Raw genomic sequence first — 18352 nt, 5'->3', positions numbered from 1 at the left:
ACCCGGCTGGTCGACCCGGGACCCGGGCGAACCCGGACGAGACCTGGTTTTTTTTTTTTTTTTAAATATGGGATAAAAAAATTTTTGGTTTAAATATTTCAACTTAAAATGATAACATAGTATCTTTTCAATGTGGGGTTTGAAGCCCTTTCATATATATACTCTATGTTCACATGAAAAAAATTATATTTTTTTCAATGTGGGATTGAAACCCATTAGTATATATACTCTATGTTTCCAAGGAAAAAAATCTTGTTTTTTCAATGTGGGATAAAAAACCTTTTGGTTTAAATACTTCAACTTAAAGGGATAACATAGTATCTTTTAATGTGGGGTTTGAAGCCCTTTCATATATATACTTTATGTTCCCATGAAAAAAGTTTTATGTTTTTTCAATGTGGTATTTGAAACCCATTAGTATATATACTCTATGTTCCCAAGAAAAAAATCATGTTTTTTCAATGTGGGATAAAAAAACCTTTTGGTTTAAATACTTCAACTTAAAGGGAGAATATAATATCTTTTCAATGTGGGATTTGAAGCCCTTTCATATATATATAATCTATGTTCCCATGAAAAAAGTTATGTTTTTTCAATGTGGGATTTGAAACCCATTAGTATATATGTTCTATGTTCCCAAAGAAAAAAATTATGTTTTTTCAATGTGGGATAAGAAACTTTTTTAGTTTAAATACTTCAACTTAAAAGCTTAACATAATATCTTTTTAATGTGAGATAAAAAACTTTTTAAAATATTATTTTAAACTTCATTATTTATAATATGTATAATCTATATTTACATGGATTTTTTCATATGAAATATTAAAACTTTAATTTTTTTTTAATTTTTCCGGGTTAATTCAGGTTGACCCGAGTTGACCCGGGTTGACTCATGAAACCCGAGACCCGGCTCCTTGGCCGGGTCAACCCCCGGACTGGATTTAATAACTATGATTGAAAGACGAGCTTTTAAGTTTATTCTTTAAAAATTATCTTGAATGTTATAAATTTTAAAATTATTTAAGATTTTTATAGTTATTAATTTTAAAATTTTAAAAAATTAATTGAAATATATATAAAATAGCCCGGGTATATTAATAAAAAAGAAAAAGAGAGAGAACGGCACACTGCAAAACCATCTAAACCTCATAAAGGATGAGCTCCAATTTTATGTTCTAAACATTTGTAACAATGTGGTACTGAATTTACATTGCATACATCTCTCCGTTCTTCAAGACCAAATGAAACGAAATGAAGAAGACAACAACAGTACTGTGGATGGCAAAAGAATGAACCGAACATGTGCCCCTTGTAGATGTGCATCATTCAGTGATAAACACATGCATGTGTCAACCTGTGGGGCTTGCCGAGTTTCTGGCCAGTAAGAGCAACAGCGCATCTAACACGCTTATGAAACTTCGACTTCACCAATCTTCCCAAAATGTAGGCCCTGGACCTCAAGACAAATGTCAGGTTCAGAGGCAGTGCAACTTTGTTACCATGCGCTCTAGCATTAGAGAGAAGCGGCAGCCCTCCATATACGGGAACTTGGGAACCATGCACCACCGTCGCCACCGTCCTCTTGCTCTTCCTCGATTGAGAAAACTTCTTCATCTATTTTACCAATCCACAACAAATTAATTATACCCAAACAATAAGCTGAAAAAAGAAAGTCACACAGCATTTGGACACCAGTTTTGACATCTAAATCTTCACAGAACTCGATCGTTTCATGCTTCACAGATTACAAAATCGAATAATTTGGTTGGTTGATTTATGAAATATGAAGGTCCACATGCATGAATCGATATGTAAATGAATCTCGAAGGCATTGTCTCCTCGAGTTGCAATGACACAATTTACTCTCCCATTCGAACAAACATTCTGGGACACATAGAGACACTTTAGAATCCCATACGAGACCAGCAAGTGGGACAGCCTTTTCAGATATAGAGATTTTTCTTTCCAAGGCCCACAGCTCAATGCAGACAAAAATTGACAAAACAGCCAAGAAAAAGAAAACAAAGAAACTAGATCCATCCGACTCAAGTCATTGGGTTCCACCACATGTCCGAATAAAGAGAGGCTGTCCTTGCAGTCTTTTACAGGCACTCCAGATTTGTGGCCAATAGCCTTCCAACAATCCTTCCATGACCCGGAAGTCCTTCCTCGGAACAGCCCTGTAAAGGTTAAAGTCCTACTACCAAACAAAATGTTGAACGTCCCACTGCCACCCACAATGACCATCCTATCCTTCCTCCATTAGCTATTATTGAAAATCAAGGATAAAGCAGGTTTTTGAGAGATGCGAGCACTACAGAGTTTACCTGTCCAGAGGCAAGTTTCAGCTGGAAATAGTGAATCTCGAGAGGGGTAGAGGTGACATGGACGGCAAAAAAGGTAGCGGGGTTTTTGTAATGAATCCTGACCGTAGAATTCAAGGACAGCATATCTGTTGGCACTCCCGATTGATCATTCCCTGCCTGAACATAAAAATTCTCGAACACCATGCTCTGCATCAAAAGAACGCACGAAAAAACACCTTTCTGATCACTTTTTATTTTTTATTCCTAAACATGAATTACTTTAATTATTTTTAAACAAAATCAAATAAATTACTGACATGATTAAAGGCTAAAAATCAGGGATCACGCAAACCTAAAAACAACAGTCTGATCACGCAAACCTAAAAGCAACAGTCTGATCCTAATCCACATTTATAGTACCCCTGTGCCCTGGGCATCATCACCAACTATTCCATTTCCCCACAGGACATACAGAAACTGACTCGTTATTTGACACGGCAGAGAGCCACCGAGTCAACTCGGAAAATATTTCGAGGAAAATAAACTTACCTTGACTGAAATTTCAGGCTCGTAAGCCTTGCTTGCACCCCACAAGATCAAACAAAAGACAGTGAACAGCAGAACAAAGAACAAGAACCCGATGAAATACAGTCTCACATTACGTGCACCACTCCCCCAATCATCACCATCCTTATCACCCTCAGCACCATCATGAACAGCATCATCTTGGTCGCCAATCCTTATATGTTTCCAAGCAGATAAACTTCTTGGGATCTTGAGTGAATTGGAGAATATTGACGCAGAAGACTCGCGAGAATGGTGAATTGGTGAGCTGTGGTAGTAAAGGTGTGCTGGTGACACGGTCGGGCTTGACCCATAAGACATTTTCTCCGCGTCATGGTTTGATGGACTTTGAACGTAGTATAACGGCCTTCTTGGTGACCTTGGTAGCCATGAGTTGTCAAGACTGGTTCCATCCGAATCCGTCTTGGCGTGCATCTTTTCCAACCTTGAAAACTGCTTCGAGAGAGATAAATGAGAAGGAGATATATGTGTTGTTTATTAGGGTTTGTGGGGTTTGGTATAGGAGAGGGAGGGTAATTATGAAAGGATGCCTAGAAAGGAATGGCCAGGTAATATCAGACAAAGAAACCTGACACAGCGAGAAGGATTTATCAGGGGTTTTGATTTTTGAATCACGAGAGGGAGTAAACATGGAAAGTGTAATAAAATCTGCTGCCATGTTAGATGGGTCCCGTCCTCGGATAGGGCCTCTGCTAATGAATTTGAGCTCATACTCGCCTGGATCTAATCCTTAAAAAGCCCAATGGATTGCTCCATGATCCCTTCAAGCACTTTTATGTCCTCGGGAGAGCGTAAGTTTTGATGGGTATAAGCCCATGAAGAGTATATAAGTTTTGATGTTTCTGAGTAAATGTAGGCATGTTAAGGTTATTGATCTGGAGATCGTAAGGTTATGATTTCCTGTCTCGTAATTAATTTTTAGATAATGACAAAACTAAAAATTGAATCAAAATCTAAGTGGTTCGAGAGTGACTACTGATATATTGATATGAAAATGTTTTAAAAAATATTGATCATGAGTAATGAAACTATGTGAAATGGAAACTAAAAAACTACATTTAGTAATCAAATTAACATCATATATATTAGATACGAAATGATCAGATGACAAATCAATCTTCCATATCTTCTTTTTCTTGGTAAAAAAATAAAAAAAGAAAAAAAAACTTTTTTCCTTCTAAACCAAAATTGAATCTAAAATCATCAGATTTTGGCCGAATAATTTATGGGTTTATCTTGAAATAATGAGATTCTCTCATTGAGTGCCATCTCATTTTACTAAAGATCACTTTAAAAGCAAAAACTTAAACTGGATCCAAACTCAAAGTCTCTCGAATCTTTGTTCATCCAATCTCTTCATCAAGGTTAGAATCTTTTTTGTCTTTCACTTCACATTTTCGTTGTTCATTGTAGTGTAAGTAACTCTCTCTTTCATCTTTTTACATGTTTCCCTTTGATGAAGCCATTGATTTATATTGTAAGAAGTTAGATCATGGTAACGCACCCAACACGGCTCTAAATTTAGTGGATGATTCGAGCCTGTTTGGCAACGCATTTACGTTCGCGTTTCTTTAAAAACACATGAAATGACCGTTTGGTTACAAATGGTGAAACAATAAAAACACATGGGTCCCGCCATTTATATGCGGCAAGACCACGACTTTTGAGAAGCAATAAATTACTGCTTTTTTACGAGAGTTTCAGGCACACTGCAATGAATTGCACTGTTCACATGCACTTTTTTTTTTCTTCAATGTATTAATTTTTTTAACAATTTTTTTATTTAAAAAAAAACTAGTTTTGAACAATATTTTTTTTTCTCAAAAAACTAGTATAAAGTAAATTAAATTCACTCGCACTGTAATATCAATTTTATACTTGATAATATTTTATCTGATTTTATTACACGCTCACAAAATTATAAAAAATATAGTTCTTATCGGCTGAATTTTGTATGTAATGAAATTATAAATAGTTTAATGGAATAATAAAAAATATTTTATATCAAGTATTATTTATTTCATGATGTAATATGAATAGTTAATTCTATAATATTTAAATTTAAAACCATCAATATTAGTATATATATTTTAAAATTATTTTATAACCTCAATTTCAAAAGTATTCTTAACCAAACACATTAAACTACTTTTTCTTCAACTTTAATTTCAACCACAGTTTTAACCAAACACCTATTTTTTCAAACCGACCTTAATTAAAAGTACTTTTTATAAAAATAATTTTTTTTCAAACCACAATCACAACAACTACCGCAATACCAAACACACTTGAGAAGTAAAAGAGGTTCATTTTTACATCAAAAAACCATGACTTGAATCTAATGTCGATGTTTGGATGATGCAAGTGAAGTGTTTGAAGTTTGAACAGGGGACTGTAATTGCTCGATTTTCATGATAGCTTACAAGGACCGCAGAGATTTTAGCTAGCCTTGTATGGACCTTTCCTTAATCAACAATTTTGGAACTAATGTTTTATTGGCATAAGAACATTCTTCAGTTTTATGGCATTTATGCTAATGAGAATTACAAAATTAAGGTTTGTTTTGTACTGAAGACAAGGTGTCAAATGAAATACCAAATTTTAGTTCTTTTTTCATTTATTGCAAAGTTGTAATATTAGTATTGAATGGCTATTTAGTCATTAAATAAAAATATTGGGATTTCTGTAAATAATTAGATATTTTTTATTGATTTGTTCTAGTTTTCTTTTTTAAAAAAATTAAACACTCTTGATATCATTAAAAAATAATTCTAATCTAAAAAATTGCTAAATAAATGGGGGAAAAAAATCAAACAAGAGGGTTATTAATTACAACACAAACAAAATAATTATTTTTTAAAATACATAGAAAAGAAGGAATTAATTAGAAAACATTTAAAATTATATATAAAAAAAGAAGAAGAAGAAGAAGTAGGCTAGGCCTAGCACCTGCCCATCAAGAAATGGCCCACACATGAGTATGCTAAGTTAGACCCAAGTTCATGAGCTTTTATTTTTTTCAAAAAAAGTTAATGAGGTGAACGATATGTCATCTGTCTCAATCATTTAAAAAGAAGAAGCATCACCTGTATTGAAAAACGATGCGTTGTTTGGAAATCTCTAGAATCTGACCACTATGATGGCTGTAAAAATAGGATCTTGAATTATTTTTTTCTTACAAACAAACTCATTTTCAATTTATTTTGAGCCCAAAACACCTTGAAAACATTCTAAAAACCTTATTAAACCAAACAATGGCCTTCAAAAATACCAAAAAAAAAAAAAAACCAACACAAAATTCAAAATCAACCTAAAATCCAAGATCTTTCCAAGTTGAGATATGTGTTTTAGACACTTTCAAAGTTAAAAAAAAAAACCCCTCATTTCAAGTCTCCTCGTCATATATATAGAACCATTTGAAACAAAAATCGACCTTTTAAGTGGCTATAATCGTCATCAACATCCACTCTTTCTCTCTACACTAAAATTCAGTGACTACCTCTCTCTTCTCATTAAAAAATGACTAAAAAATAAGAAAATAAAGTTTGATATCAAAATTAATTTTAAAAAAATTAAAGGGACTAGTTACCTAATAATTAAAAACTATGGGGTCTAAAATAAAGTCCTATAATAAATGTTAAATCTGTCACTTATTCTATTCATCTTTTTCACTTCAATCCTTTATCTTTCAATTTAACCCTTCCTCCTAAAAAATATGCAATTGGATATTAATTTGGGTTAAAAAGAGATAAATCACACAAAATAAAATGGGATGATAAAACTAATTTTTTTTTTATATAGAAAAAACTGCTGTTATTTATAGTTTTATTTGAGGAGGTGAACAGTAATCTCTTTTAGTATATTATATAATTATTATGATTATGATTATGATTATTATTATATTGTTTGAAATTTCCGTGTATATAAGTGCACCCGTGTTGATAACCATCTAACGTAAAATATACTTTTTTCCATCACTGTTTTACCTTTTATATAAAGTTTTTGATGTTATACAAGCGTTATCTTTATTAAAACTTGAAATCTTTGCTTGAATCGATGAGCGTTGACAATTATAAATAATTAACAACGAAAAAAAATCTTTGCTAGGATCGGGTCTTTGATTAGAATGCCTCTCTCTCTCTCTCTCTCTCTCTCTCTCTCTCTCTCTATATATATATATATATATATATATATATATATATATATATATAACACAGAGTAGATATTCAGAAAACTTATACATGATTTGATTAATTTTTTAAAACCTTAAAATTAATAATTATATAAATTTTAAATAACACTAAAACTAATAACCTTTAAAAATTAAACTTAACCATTTAAACCACATCACTAGTGTTGTTTATTTTTTAATTAAAGTGGGTATTTAGAACAACTTTCACGTACTATGACTAATTTTATAAATTTTAAAATTAATAATTATATAAACTTTTAATAATTATTATATTAGCAATTAAAAACTCAAACATGAAACTATATAAAAAATAAATTTTTTGATTTCAAACTACTGAGATAGGTTCTTGGTCATATATTTTTATTCTTTATTTCAACAAACTTTTTAGCTATAGCGTAGCTGCTTCTTCTTCTTTTTTTGTTTTTTCTGAAAGCTATAAATTATAAATTCATCAGTAAGTGTAGAATCCAGTTTCAAATTGCTAAAATTAAATAAAAAGTCAATAATTTAAGTGAAATTAGTTCCAGTTAACAAAACTTCAAATCGTTTATATATCTCAATTTTATTTTATTTTTATCTCTATTTGATTAAACAAGCACATGATAATAGCTAAAGGAACTGAAAATTTTGTGGAAAGTGAATATATATAATCAATCAAATAAATAAAAGCAATATCAGTTATTGAAATCAATCCAAAACAAAAAAAATTCACACAGTCATGGTTTCCTCCTAATTTTCAACTCTTTTTCGAAAAAAAGATTTTTGTCGAATTGTTGGGACTTGTCTTGAAATTTTCCCAAATCATTCATAGCCCACAATTGCTCACCTGGGCACCCATAACTACTTGATGGAACCTCTACATTAATCTGTACCTCGTCAAACTCTTTAATCAATCAGGATCAACATTCTCCTCAGGCTCCCACGTGGCCTCATCAATATCCGTCCATTTCACAAGATACTCATTCCTCCCCTCATCACCCAGTCTCTAACCCATCACCCCCTCTGCCACGGCATACTCTAACCCTGCCTCAAAATCCCTCACCAAATCCTCCCCTATAAACTTTGCTTTGACCCATTCATTATCACCGCCATCCTTCCATTTACCAAATACTCCAAATCCCTCCCTTTCCCTCTTTTCTCCAATATTTCCTGTACCTCAGCGTACTCGAATATTTCCTATTCTAAAATCCTTATTATACTTTCTAACCCCAATCTTCTTCCAAATTGCATCGGATTCCCTTTTGGGGTCACTCTTAAAATTTCCTTAGCCAAATCAAAGTGCTGTATCATTAAAAGATTAAGATTGAAATATAGTTTTCGCTAAGAAGATTTTACATGGTTTTTTTAGTTGAGTTTTGTAAAATATTATTTATTTTTATATTTTAAAAGTATTTTTAAAAAAAATTTCGTTGTTTTTTAATTTTTTTTTTGGTGTTTTAAAATTATTTTTATGCGCTAACATTAAAAATAATTTTTTAAAAAATAAAAAATATATTATTTTAATTTATTTTTCAAATAAAAATTACTTTAAAAAACAATCATAATCACACAATTACCAAACATGTTATACTTGTTTTTTACTGTACATAAACTCTAATTATAATTTTTACAAAATATATATCAAAATCCAACTAACCTTAGCTATTTATAATTTTTTAAAATTTATTCTTTTAAAATTATAACTATAAAACCTACCTCAAAAACAAATATTTTTTAGTCTATGTGATTTTTTTTTTAAAAAAAGTTCATTTCTTGCGGGTAAGAACCAATACGACAACAAATTGGGTCGTTTATTTTAAGAGCAGGTTGTGGCCCAGGGGTGCTATGGGCATGCAGGGAACAAATCCCATCTGGCCTTCTCGCCTTTTATTCATTTCTTATTTTCCTCCTTCCTATGGGCAGGGAAGGAAGGATGCTCCAGACAGGAAAACAGGAAAGGTAAAGGGATAATAGCATTATTAATATATCAATTTTGATTTTTTTATTTGAATATATTTCTTTTGAAACTGGAAAAAAACCTGTCGATGTTTTCTTAAGGAAAAGAGCTCTGAATTAGAATATATATATATTGATTTAGTTACCTTTACCATGACGGGAATATTTTTCTACTCAAATTAGAAAGCATCTTTCCTATTAAAAAGCCCATTTAAAATATAAAAAGCGCACATTATAATTTATAATTAAAACGACATCCTATATAGACATGATTTATAACTTTTGTTTTTTGGGCCGTTTGTAATTACGTTTCAAGTGATATTTCTCTAAATTTTGAATATTACGTTTGTAATTAATTTTTATATATTTTTAAATTGTTTCAAATTTTTTAAAAATAAAAAAATATATTTTTAAGTAAAAAATATTTTAAGAAACAAAAATTATCATATTTGATAAGACGCCCTTTGTGCCGTTCAGAAGAATTGAATGGCTAAACCTTGCTGATTGATGCGTTGGTCTTGTATTGTCCGTGTAGTGTAAGTTCAAGAAAAGGGCAACCAACAACTACACACTGCAGGTAACTAAATTCTAGAAATCAAATGAGCATTAAAATAATCTTCTAATTCAAGACCCAAAAAAAGTTTGAATTTATAGATCCTTACAAATTTAATTACCCCTGACTGCATGGCTGCCACTGCATTTCGCCGGCCCATCAATCAAGTACCCGGAATCACCACTCATCGGAACCGAAACCACCACATCCTCGCATACAACCACCATGAGTTGAGGCCACCGAGGAAACCTGGATACCCTAGCATAACCATAGTCCACACCAATGTCACATTAAAAGAGTGTTTATTAAAAAATATTACCCTTAGTTTTTGGTGAGACTTGTATATAAAAAGTATGATTTATATCTAACCAAACATTATAAAACTATGTTTTAAGATAACCTTACTCGTATTCACAACTCCAAACACCTTCGTATAAATACCCTGCAAAGCCCGTCCTTCAACATAAGAGTCGACAGAAGAGATAGACACGTTCAATGTTGAGGTAATATTGTTGTCGTAGTCCTGTTTGAAGGGTACAATTCGTGCTTGAGATAACATTCTGGTCTTGTAAGAAACTGTGGAAGTCACTCCATGGTAAGGGATTCCGAACCTCGTAGGATTAGAAAGCTAATAAGAATGCTGTGAAAACATGTTTTTAAATTTTTATTTAAAATTAATTAATATTTATTTTATATTTTTAAATTATTTTAATCACTACAAGATTTAATAGTTTTACCCACAGAATTTTTCCCTTAGCGTAAGACACATATTCCATCGGTAATTAATTTACCGACGAAAATTCTCCGTCAGTGAATCTTTTATCTGTAATTTTTTATCTATTGATAATAAAAAAATATTATTACCGACAGATTTACTAGCGGAACAGATGTATCGGTAATAATATTTTTTTATTACTAACGGATTTACCGACGGATATACCAACAGAAATTTCCGTCGGTAATTATTTAAATTTTTTTTTTTTAAAATTCATTTTATAAAATAATAAAATAATTAAATTAACATAAATCAACATTGTATAATGTATACTCAAAATGCTTGGAAAAAAAAATAAAAAAATCAACTCAAAAAAATTTGCAACAAATAAATAAAATAAAAAAATAAATTCAACTAAAAAAATTCATATGAAAAAAATAAAGTTGCAATTGCTAAAAATTTAAAAATCCTATAAATAAATCAGCTAAAAATTGATCTCATATGAAAAAAAAATCTCACAACAACATTTATACAATTATTAAGAACAAAAACAATAAAAAATAAAATAAAAAACAAATATAGTGAAAAAAATCATGAAAAAAAAGAAATTTTTTTTTACCTTAATGTACTTGCAAGGGAAGCTAATGAGAGAAATTTTTTTTCGTAAAGCATATTAATTAAAAAAAACTAAGAGGATAAAAGAAGAAAGAAGAAGAAGACATCCCCGAGCATGGAGAAAAAGAGAAGGAGATGAGGAGAGAAAATAAGAGAAAGAAATAGATATTGATGTTTTTTTACATATAGTGAAAAAGAACAAGAAGAAAAAGAAGAAGAAATGAGTTTATCCCTTGTGAAATAAGCGGATTCAGGTTTTTTATTGGGGCGCGTTAGTGACGGATTTACAGATGGATAATTAAATATTAATATTTTTTAATTATTCCATCGTTAATATTTAATTTAAATTTTTAATTTCATAAAATTTTTTTAGAAACCGTCAAAAAATATCGATGATTTTTCAATCCGTCGGTGATTTTGTCTGTAATATTTAAATGAAAATTTTAAATCAATTGAATTTTTTCAGAAAACCGCCAAATAGCACTGATGAATTTTCAATTCGTCAGTGATTTTTTCCGTAAAGAACAACAATTAACAGTGTAATTAAAAAGTGAACAATTCTGAAGCTCTTTGGAAAATACTGATGGAAAATTCCATACTGACATGATGAACAGTGTTCAAAGTTTACTAACGGATTTATCGATGGATTTTACCGACGGAATAAATTCTGTCGGTAATTCCATTGGTAAAAATAACATGTTATTATTATTTTTTTGCTTTGTTTTAATTTTTTCCCATTGTAATTCCCTTGGTATATACCGAGAGAATATTTCCATCCGTAAAATCCCTCAGAAATTTATTTACGAAAATATTTTCTTGATATTTCCGTTTGTATTTATTAATTTTCTGGTAGTGAATATACTAAAAAATATTTTAAAAAATAACTGCAACAACATTTTCAAATACTCTCCGCAACTAGCATTCATCCATAATGGATCCTAAAAGGATCTTGAAATTGGTTGTAGTTTTTTAGGGTTGATATTGTTTCCTCAATTATTTTTTAAAATATATATTAAAATAATATTATTTTTTAAAATTTATTTTTAGGATCAATATAAAAACATAAAAAATAATTTTAAATAAAAAAATATGTTTTTTTTAATACGTTCAAGATGCAAAAACAAACGGGTTTTTAGTATTAATTTACTTTCCCTCACACATGAAGAGAAGAGAATATCTTGATAATCAAATTAGAAAATATCTTTCCTAATAAGCAGAGCAGGGAACAAATTAATAGATGACTTATAATGATTCAATATTTGAGTATAATAAAATTAATATTTTGTTTTGATTTTCCATATAGAAAAAATTGAAGGAAAACTCTAAGAAGTTTATTGAAAAAATTTCTATTGATTAGTCATACTCATCCATGCTTAAAATGAGACACATATTTTTAATTATATATGTTTTTAAAATCACTTAAATAATGCTAAATTTAATATAATTGTATTGTTAATTTACTAGAGATTTTTTTTTTAAAATTTAATCTTCTGTAATGCGGCAAAAATTTCTCCGAGTTCCCTTAATTATTCTCAAATCAATGCTCCTATAAATTGGTCTTCGAAGTTCAAATTACAACCCGGCCGTACCCATAATGAGCACGGGGACTCACTTACTTCTACTCAACCCAAATTCACCAGGCCCTTTATTGGGTCATATTTATATTGGCTTAGAAAAAAAATTTGCTTTGTTTGGGATTGTAGGTATAATTGTTTTTTAAAGTATTTTTTATTTTTAAAAAATTAATTTTAATAAAAAAAAATTAAAATTTTTGTAAACATGATTTGCCCCAAACGGTGCAGCGAATTTCGCCAGTGAAAGATTTTAAACTTGTAGTTTTGAAAACATAAGAGAAGCCATAGCTTTGTGTTTTGAAGACACAGAAGACGTCCTTTGGAATTTATATTTCGAAAGAAATGTAGCATTCCAAGAAAATTTAATGCAAAATTGTGAATACCAAAATCATTTTCAGATATTCAGAAAACAAAATGGAAAATAATTAAATTTAAAAGTTGATATAAAGTATGCTCATAATTGGTTATTATGCTTTTTTAACTTTACCCGGAGAGAAAAAAAAAAAAAAAAGGGCACGAGGTTCGCATCTATGAATTTAAATTTCGAATTCAATTGCGGGAGAGATAGTACAAGATTTGTGTTACTTTCTTCGGCTCAATGCAGAAAGAATAATCATAGTGTAGTGACAAGAAAGCTTCTTGGACCCATATATCCACTAATTTGTTTTTATCATTGAAGGATTTGAGGAGTCAAAGATTAAATTACAAGGAACTAATAACTATTGGGATTCACTAGGATATTCGGTGTTTGAAATATTGGTAGCTATTATTTTTTAATAGCTAGTGTGGTGTTTTATTTAAAAATATATTAAAATAATATTTATTTAAATTAATTTTTAATATTAAAACATTGAAACGATAAAAAATATAAAAAAATTTCTTCAGATATATATAAAGACCCTTTTAATTGACTTAGGAGGACACATAAATAAATAAAAAAACACCACACTAGCTTTAAATTATAGCCTTCATTTTCCACCATATTTAGTCAAACACTTTATAAAACATTTGCTGTCACCAGGCAAGAAATTAGAATACCCAGGAATTCAATAATGGTTTCCGCGTAAAATTTCTTCCAGTTCAGAATTGATTTCATCCACCACCGTTGATTTCATGTGGGTCCAACAAGAGATATAACACGGGCCGCTGGTTGAAAGGTGGTGGCCTGTTAGGTTCCAAGCAAATGGCCACATGGAGATTCCGTGCGTCGCGTCTGTAATCACGGGGGTTGCGCCATCATCCAGCGTAGCATTTGCATGTGAAAACCCTAAAACGAGAAAATTTGTTCAATCACTCATCTCGTAGATCCACACCATAACAAGGGTATTCTTGTCTCTTAATATTGTTTTATGGGTATTTTTATCACCAAAATGAAAATTATATTTCGGCTTAATTATATAGATTAAAACCAAGTTCTACTAAGTCCCCATAAGTTTGAAAGGTTTCTATTTAGCTCCCAGTAACTGAATAATTTAAGGGTCATTTGGTATCATTTTCATATACTTTTTGTGTTGTTAAGAATCAAATCTGAAAACAAAAACATTTTTTTTCTTATAAATGTAAAAAATCAAGAACCAAAATAAGGAGAGAAATCATAGGCCCTTGCCGTTATTTCTTGCTAGCAATTTAACGTTTTGAAAAATATAAGTTTAATATCGAGAGATTCTAAACTTTAGGGACCCGATTGGAAAATTACTAGAACTATAAGAATTAATATAAACTTTACCCATTAAAAAAACTGGCTGTAATATGTGATGTAGAGTGATGAATTATGGAGGAACTTGAAGTTTTCAAGTGGAGCCAGCCACCGTTTTCTCTACCCCACTTAAATTACACACTAACCCAACCGAGTCAACCGACACGGCAACGCTAAATTCTTTCTTAATTTTTCTTTCCATTATCTTGTTATTTGGCATTATTTTTTTATTTATTCATTTTTCTTGGTGGGCTTCTTAATTAGCTTCCTTCCTTTGCGTTGCCACTTTAAATACATGTCCTCGCCTGCAATGAGTTACCACTACTAACCATATCAAGTGTCTCCTTCTGTAACCTTCTCTTAGAGAAAACGAAAGACAAACTTCTTTAATTTCTCTTCATTAATCTTCTCCGATTTCCAGTTCTTCCTTGATTTTTTGCTAATGGGTTGTGGTGCAACATGTTGGCAAGTACTTGTTTATGTTACATTTTGTTGTACATTGGTTTTTGTTAATGCCGAGGATCCTTACAGGTTCTTCACCTGGAATGTTACCTACGGTGACATATATCCACTTGGTGTAAAACAACAGGTTTGTGCATTGATTTGTCGTCTGCAAAAGTTGTAACGTAACGATTCTTTCTCTTGGTTGATCTTATAAAAAGATGTTTTTTTTTTAATGGTATTTTGTGTGCAGGGGATTCTGATAAATGGACAATTTCCAGGGCCGGATATCTATTCCGTTACCAACAATAATCTCATCATCAATGTTTACAATAGCTTGCCGGAGCCATTTCTCATTTCTTGGTAAGAGTTCTCTTCAAAGTTCTGTCAGCGTCGTTTGAAGTTTCTCCAGGCAATGGTGTGATGAAGTGGAAACTGTCGTCATAGCATTTCTAGAGGGGTCTTTCAGTTATCGTGTCACACGTTTTTCTTTATTTTATAAAATAACTTTATTCTCCAATTAACAAGGTTGGAATAGGGAAGTCCCCCCTCCCATTTAGTCCCGTTTCACATTTATATTTAGTGCATAAAGTTATAACAGCGACTATAGTTTATGAGTAATATATGAAAACGATTTGTACCAGTTATATATATTGAAATTAATATCTAAATCACTATTAAAACTTTACATTATACTACTCTTTTTGAAGTATCCTATGTAGTCTTGGGAAGTGTTTAATTGAATTTTACACGTTTTGGCGATTAAGCAGTTGCACAACACGCTAAGGCACCGCACCTTCTTTACGTGACATCTGGTTAGAGTTATCAGCACACTCACGTAATTAGGTTAATTGATGATATCAGTAGTGCTTTACGTGGTCAAGCCAAAGTTAATTATAAAGCCAGCACGGATTTAGAATTTAGCGGCAAGATCAAGATTCCGAAGGTGAGTTTAGACATCTTCGAGCCCAAGCAATGATCATACGATTGAGTCCAAGTAGCCCACATAAATTATGCCTAACTTTCCGGCCGTGGAGTCTAGATGTCGACATATTGCTCAATGTCTGTAATTTAGTTGTTGTTTGCTGGGGTATGATCAACATGAATTATAGAAAACAGCTGTAAAGTTGACCTCTGGAAAAACAAAATCTGTGAAGTGCTGTCCAAGCCAAGATTGACTTTAGCGTTGCCAATCAAGGATGAAATTTGATACGTGATAGTTGGCTGATGGCCACGAGTCCGAGCCTAGACTTTCTCATCTGTGTTTTTTTGGAAATAAGTTTGACTTGATATGCTTTTTACGTGGGTTTGGGACTGAATGGGAAAAATGAAACAGGAACGGTGTCCAGCAAAGGAGGAATTCATACGAAGATGGAGTATATGGAACGACATGTCCAATCCCTCCGGGCAAGAACTTCACTTACATTTTACAAGTGAAAGATCAGATTGGCAGCTTATACTACTACCCATCTCTTGCATTCCATAAGGCAGCTGGTGGGTTCGGAGGCATCAGGATCCTTAGCAGGCCGCTAATTCCTGTCCCATTCCCTGAACCTGCTGATGATTTTACTGTTCTTATTGGAGATTGGTACAAGGCCAACCACACGGTAATTGACAAACTATGAATACACACCACCTGTCAAAAGTATAACTAGCTTCTTCAAATTTTATGTGATTTTGCTCACTAGTAATGAGTTTGCAATGCTATTCACTATTTCAGGCATTGAAGGCCATTTTAGATCGTGGTCACAAGCTTCCTCTCCCAGATGGCATCCTGGTCAATGGTCGCGGACCCAATCAGACATATTTCACATTTCAACCTGGTAATTTTTTGAGCCATGGTGATAGTTTATGGCGTGTTTCAGACCTTAAGAGACTTGGAAAGTTCAGAATGTAATGAATCATGGACATTGCATTTCTTATTGCAGGAAAAACTTACAGGCTCAGGATATCTAATGTGGGGCTCCAACATTCTCTCAATTTTCGCATTCAAGGCCACAAGATGAAGCTAGTTGAAGTTGAGGGCACTCACACTGTTCAGACTACGTATTCATCACTGGATGTCCATGTCGGTCAATCCTACTCGGTGTTGGTCACAGCTGATCAGACAGCTCAGGACTATTACATTGCTGTCTCTACTCGTTTCACCACCAAGATCCTGACCACCACTGCCATACTTCACTACAGCAATTCTGCCAAAAAAGTGTCCGGTCCAATCCCTGGTGGACCAACCACCGAAATCGACTGGTCTCTTAACCAGGCTCGTTCAATTAGGCGAGTCCCCTGTAATTCATTACTGATTCCTGACATTGCGACTGACTTGACAATGTTTTACATTTCAAGTGAATAATTGTTGTGACATTTTTCATACGTTCATCATTCCAGGACAAATCTGACAGCAAGTGGACCAAGACCAAATCCACAAGGATCATATCACTATGGAATGATTAACCTCACCAGAACCATCAAGCTAGAAAGCTCTGCAGCTCAAGTTAATGGCAAGCAGAGATATGCAGTTAACAGCGTCTCATTTGTTCCTGCCGACACCCCTCTTAAGATTGCTGACTACTTTAAGATCGGAGGTGTTTTCCGCGTCGGAAGCATGCCAGACCATCCAACCGGCAAGAAAATGTACCTCGACACATCTGTCTTGGGTGCTGATTTCAGGGCCTTTGTTGAGATCGTGTTTCAGAACCATGAGAACATTGTCCAGAGCTGGCACATCAATGGATATTCCTTCTGGGTAGTCGGGTAAGAACTTGAGAACTTGTACCCTACATAAGTGGGTCTATTTAAATACATTTGATTATGCTTCTAACTTGTTTAAAATATACAGTATGGATGGAGGGGTGTGGACTCCAGCTAGCCGTAATCAATACAATCTCAGGGATGCGGTTTCGCGCTGCACGACTCAGGTGAGATACTTTCTCTAGTATTCAGTTCTGATCACCATGCTTCAGTGTAACAAAGATTTGACAAATTATGGCTGCTGCTGTTGTTGCAGGTGTATCCCAAGTCATGGACTGCTATCTACATTGCACTTGATAATGTTGGAATGTGGAACATCAGGACTGAATTCTGGGCAAGACAATACCTTGGTCAGCAATTTTATATGCGTGTTTACTCACCGGTTGAGTCACCACGAGATGAATATCCAATTCCCAAGAACGCCCTTCTTTGCGGGAGAGCCATTGGCAGAAGAACCAGATCTCTATAGACGAACAGTACTGTTACCCCACTGTACAAGACCCTAACTCAGGGTCCCATTCTTTGTTACAAATATTTGTATTTGGTTAGTAGAAGATGTTTCATTTTTATAATAATTTTGGATGTCTTATTCTTTTGTGATGAATTACAAGATTTAAGCTTCAATGTCTTCCACAATATTCTGCTAAAAAATATATAATATTTGTACTTCAATAATACTTACACATAAATTAGCTGTCCTCCCCGCTGCATTCTTATCGAATTTTTTACTTAATTTATGTTAGGTTCTTCGTGATGCTTTGGTTGCCATTTGATAATAGTTCGCCACCAATCTTATTTTACAAAAATTTCAAAGTTTCTAAAAAATATTATTAATTCAATAAACATGTGAGATAATAACATTTATACATTATTAAACAACCATCTAGCTAAAGAAATATATGATTTCATTTACTTCTATTTTTCTTAATTCCTTATATAATTGTTTGCATTACTATTTTCATGTTAGAAATTTATTAGACCAAATTTATTAA

At 32.3% G+C, this 18352-nt stretch overlaps 2 protein-coding genes across 2 annotated transcripts; one reads left to right on the top strand and one right to left on the bottom strand.

The window, feature by feature from the left end:
• Positions 1-1072: 1072 nt before the first annotated feature.
• LOC118060545 (uncharacterized) lies at positions 1073-3488 on the bottom strand. Its single transcript, XM_035073777.2, has 3 exons — positions 2856-3488; positions 2328-2513; positions 1073-1614 (listed from the first exon to the last, which is right to left on the bottom strand). The coding sequence occupies exons 1-3, from the start codon at positions 3303-3305 to the stop codon at positions 1327-1329; spliced, it is 924 nt and encodes a 307-aa protein (XP_034929668.1). The 5' UTR covers positions 3306-3488; the 3' UTR covers positions 1073-1326.
• A 10998-nt stretch (positions 3489-14486) lies between these two features.
• On the top strand, positions 14487-18052 carry LOC118060113 (L-ascorbate oxidase homolog). The gene is made up of 8 exons (XM_035073264.2): positions 14487-14760; positions 14866-14975; positions 15949-16219; positions 16333-16435; positions 16541-16886; positions 16998-17363; positions 17449-17527; positions 17617-18052. The coding sequence occupies exons 1-8, from the start codon at positions 14614-14616 to the stop codon at positions 17827-17829; spliced, it is 1635 nt and encodes a 544-aa protein (XP_034929155.1). The 5' UTR covers positions 14487-14613; the 3' UTR covers positions 17830-18052.
• Positions 18053-18352: the final 300 nt, after the last annotated feature.

Source organism: Populus alba, chromosome 4 (assembly GCF_005239225.2).
Source record: "Populus alba chromosome 4, ASM523922v2, whole genome shotgun sequence".
NCBI classification, from domain to species: domain Eukaryota; kingdom Viridiplantae; phylum Streptophyta; class Magnoliopsida; order Malpighiales; family Salicaceae; genus Populus; species Populus alba.
The sequence above is the reverse complement of the archived record's forward strand: the minus strand, read 5'-3'. Positions and strand labels throughout refer to the sequence as shown.

Bases quoted from the DNA above. Each gene is read 5' to 3' on its own strand.
- LOC118060545 (XM_035073777.2), bottom strand. From the start codon at position 3,305: ATGCACGCCAAGACGGATTCGGATGGAACCAGTCTTGACAACTCATGG. The intron at 2,514-2,855 runs GTAAGTTTATTT...CTTTTGATGCAG, and splicing joins AGCCTGAAATTTCAGTCAAG to AGCATGGTGTTCGAGAATTT. The intron at 1,615-2,327 runs GTAAACTCTGTA...TTGGTAAAATAG, and splicing joins TGAAACTTGCCTCTGGACAG to ATGAAGAAGTTTTCTCAATC.
- LOC118060113 (XM_035073264.2), top strand. From the start codon at position 14,614: ATGGGTTGTGGTGCAACATGTTGGCAAGTACTTGTTTATGTTACATTT. The intron at 14,976-15,948 runs GTAAGAGTTCTC...AAAATGAAACAG, and splicing joins GAGCCATTTCTCATTTCTTG to GAACGGTGTCCAGCAAAGGA. The intron at 16,887-16,997 runs GCGAGTCCCCTG...TCATCATTCCAG, and splicing joins AACCAGGCTCGTTCAATTAG to GACAAATCTGACAGCAAGTG.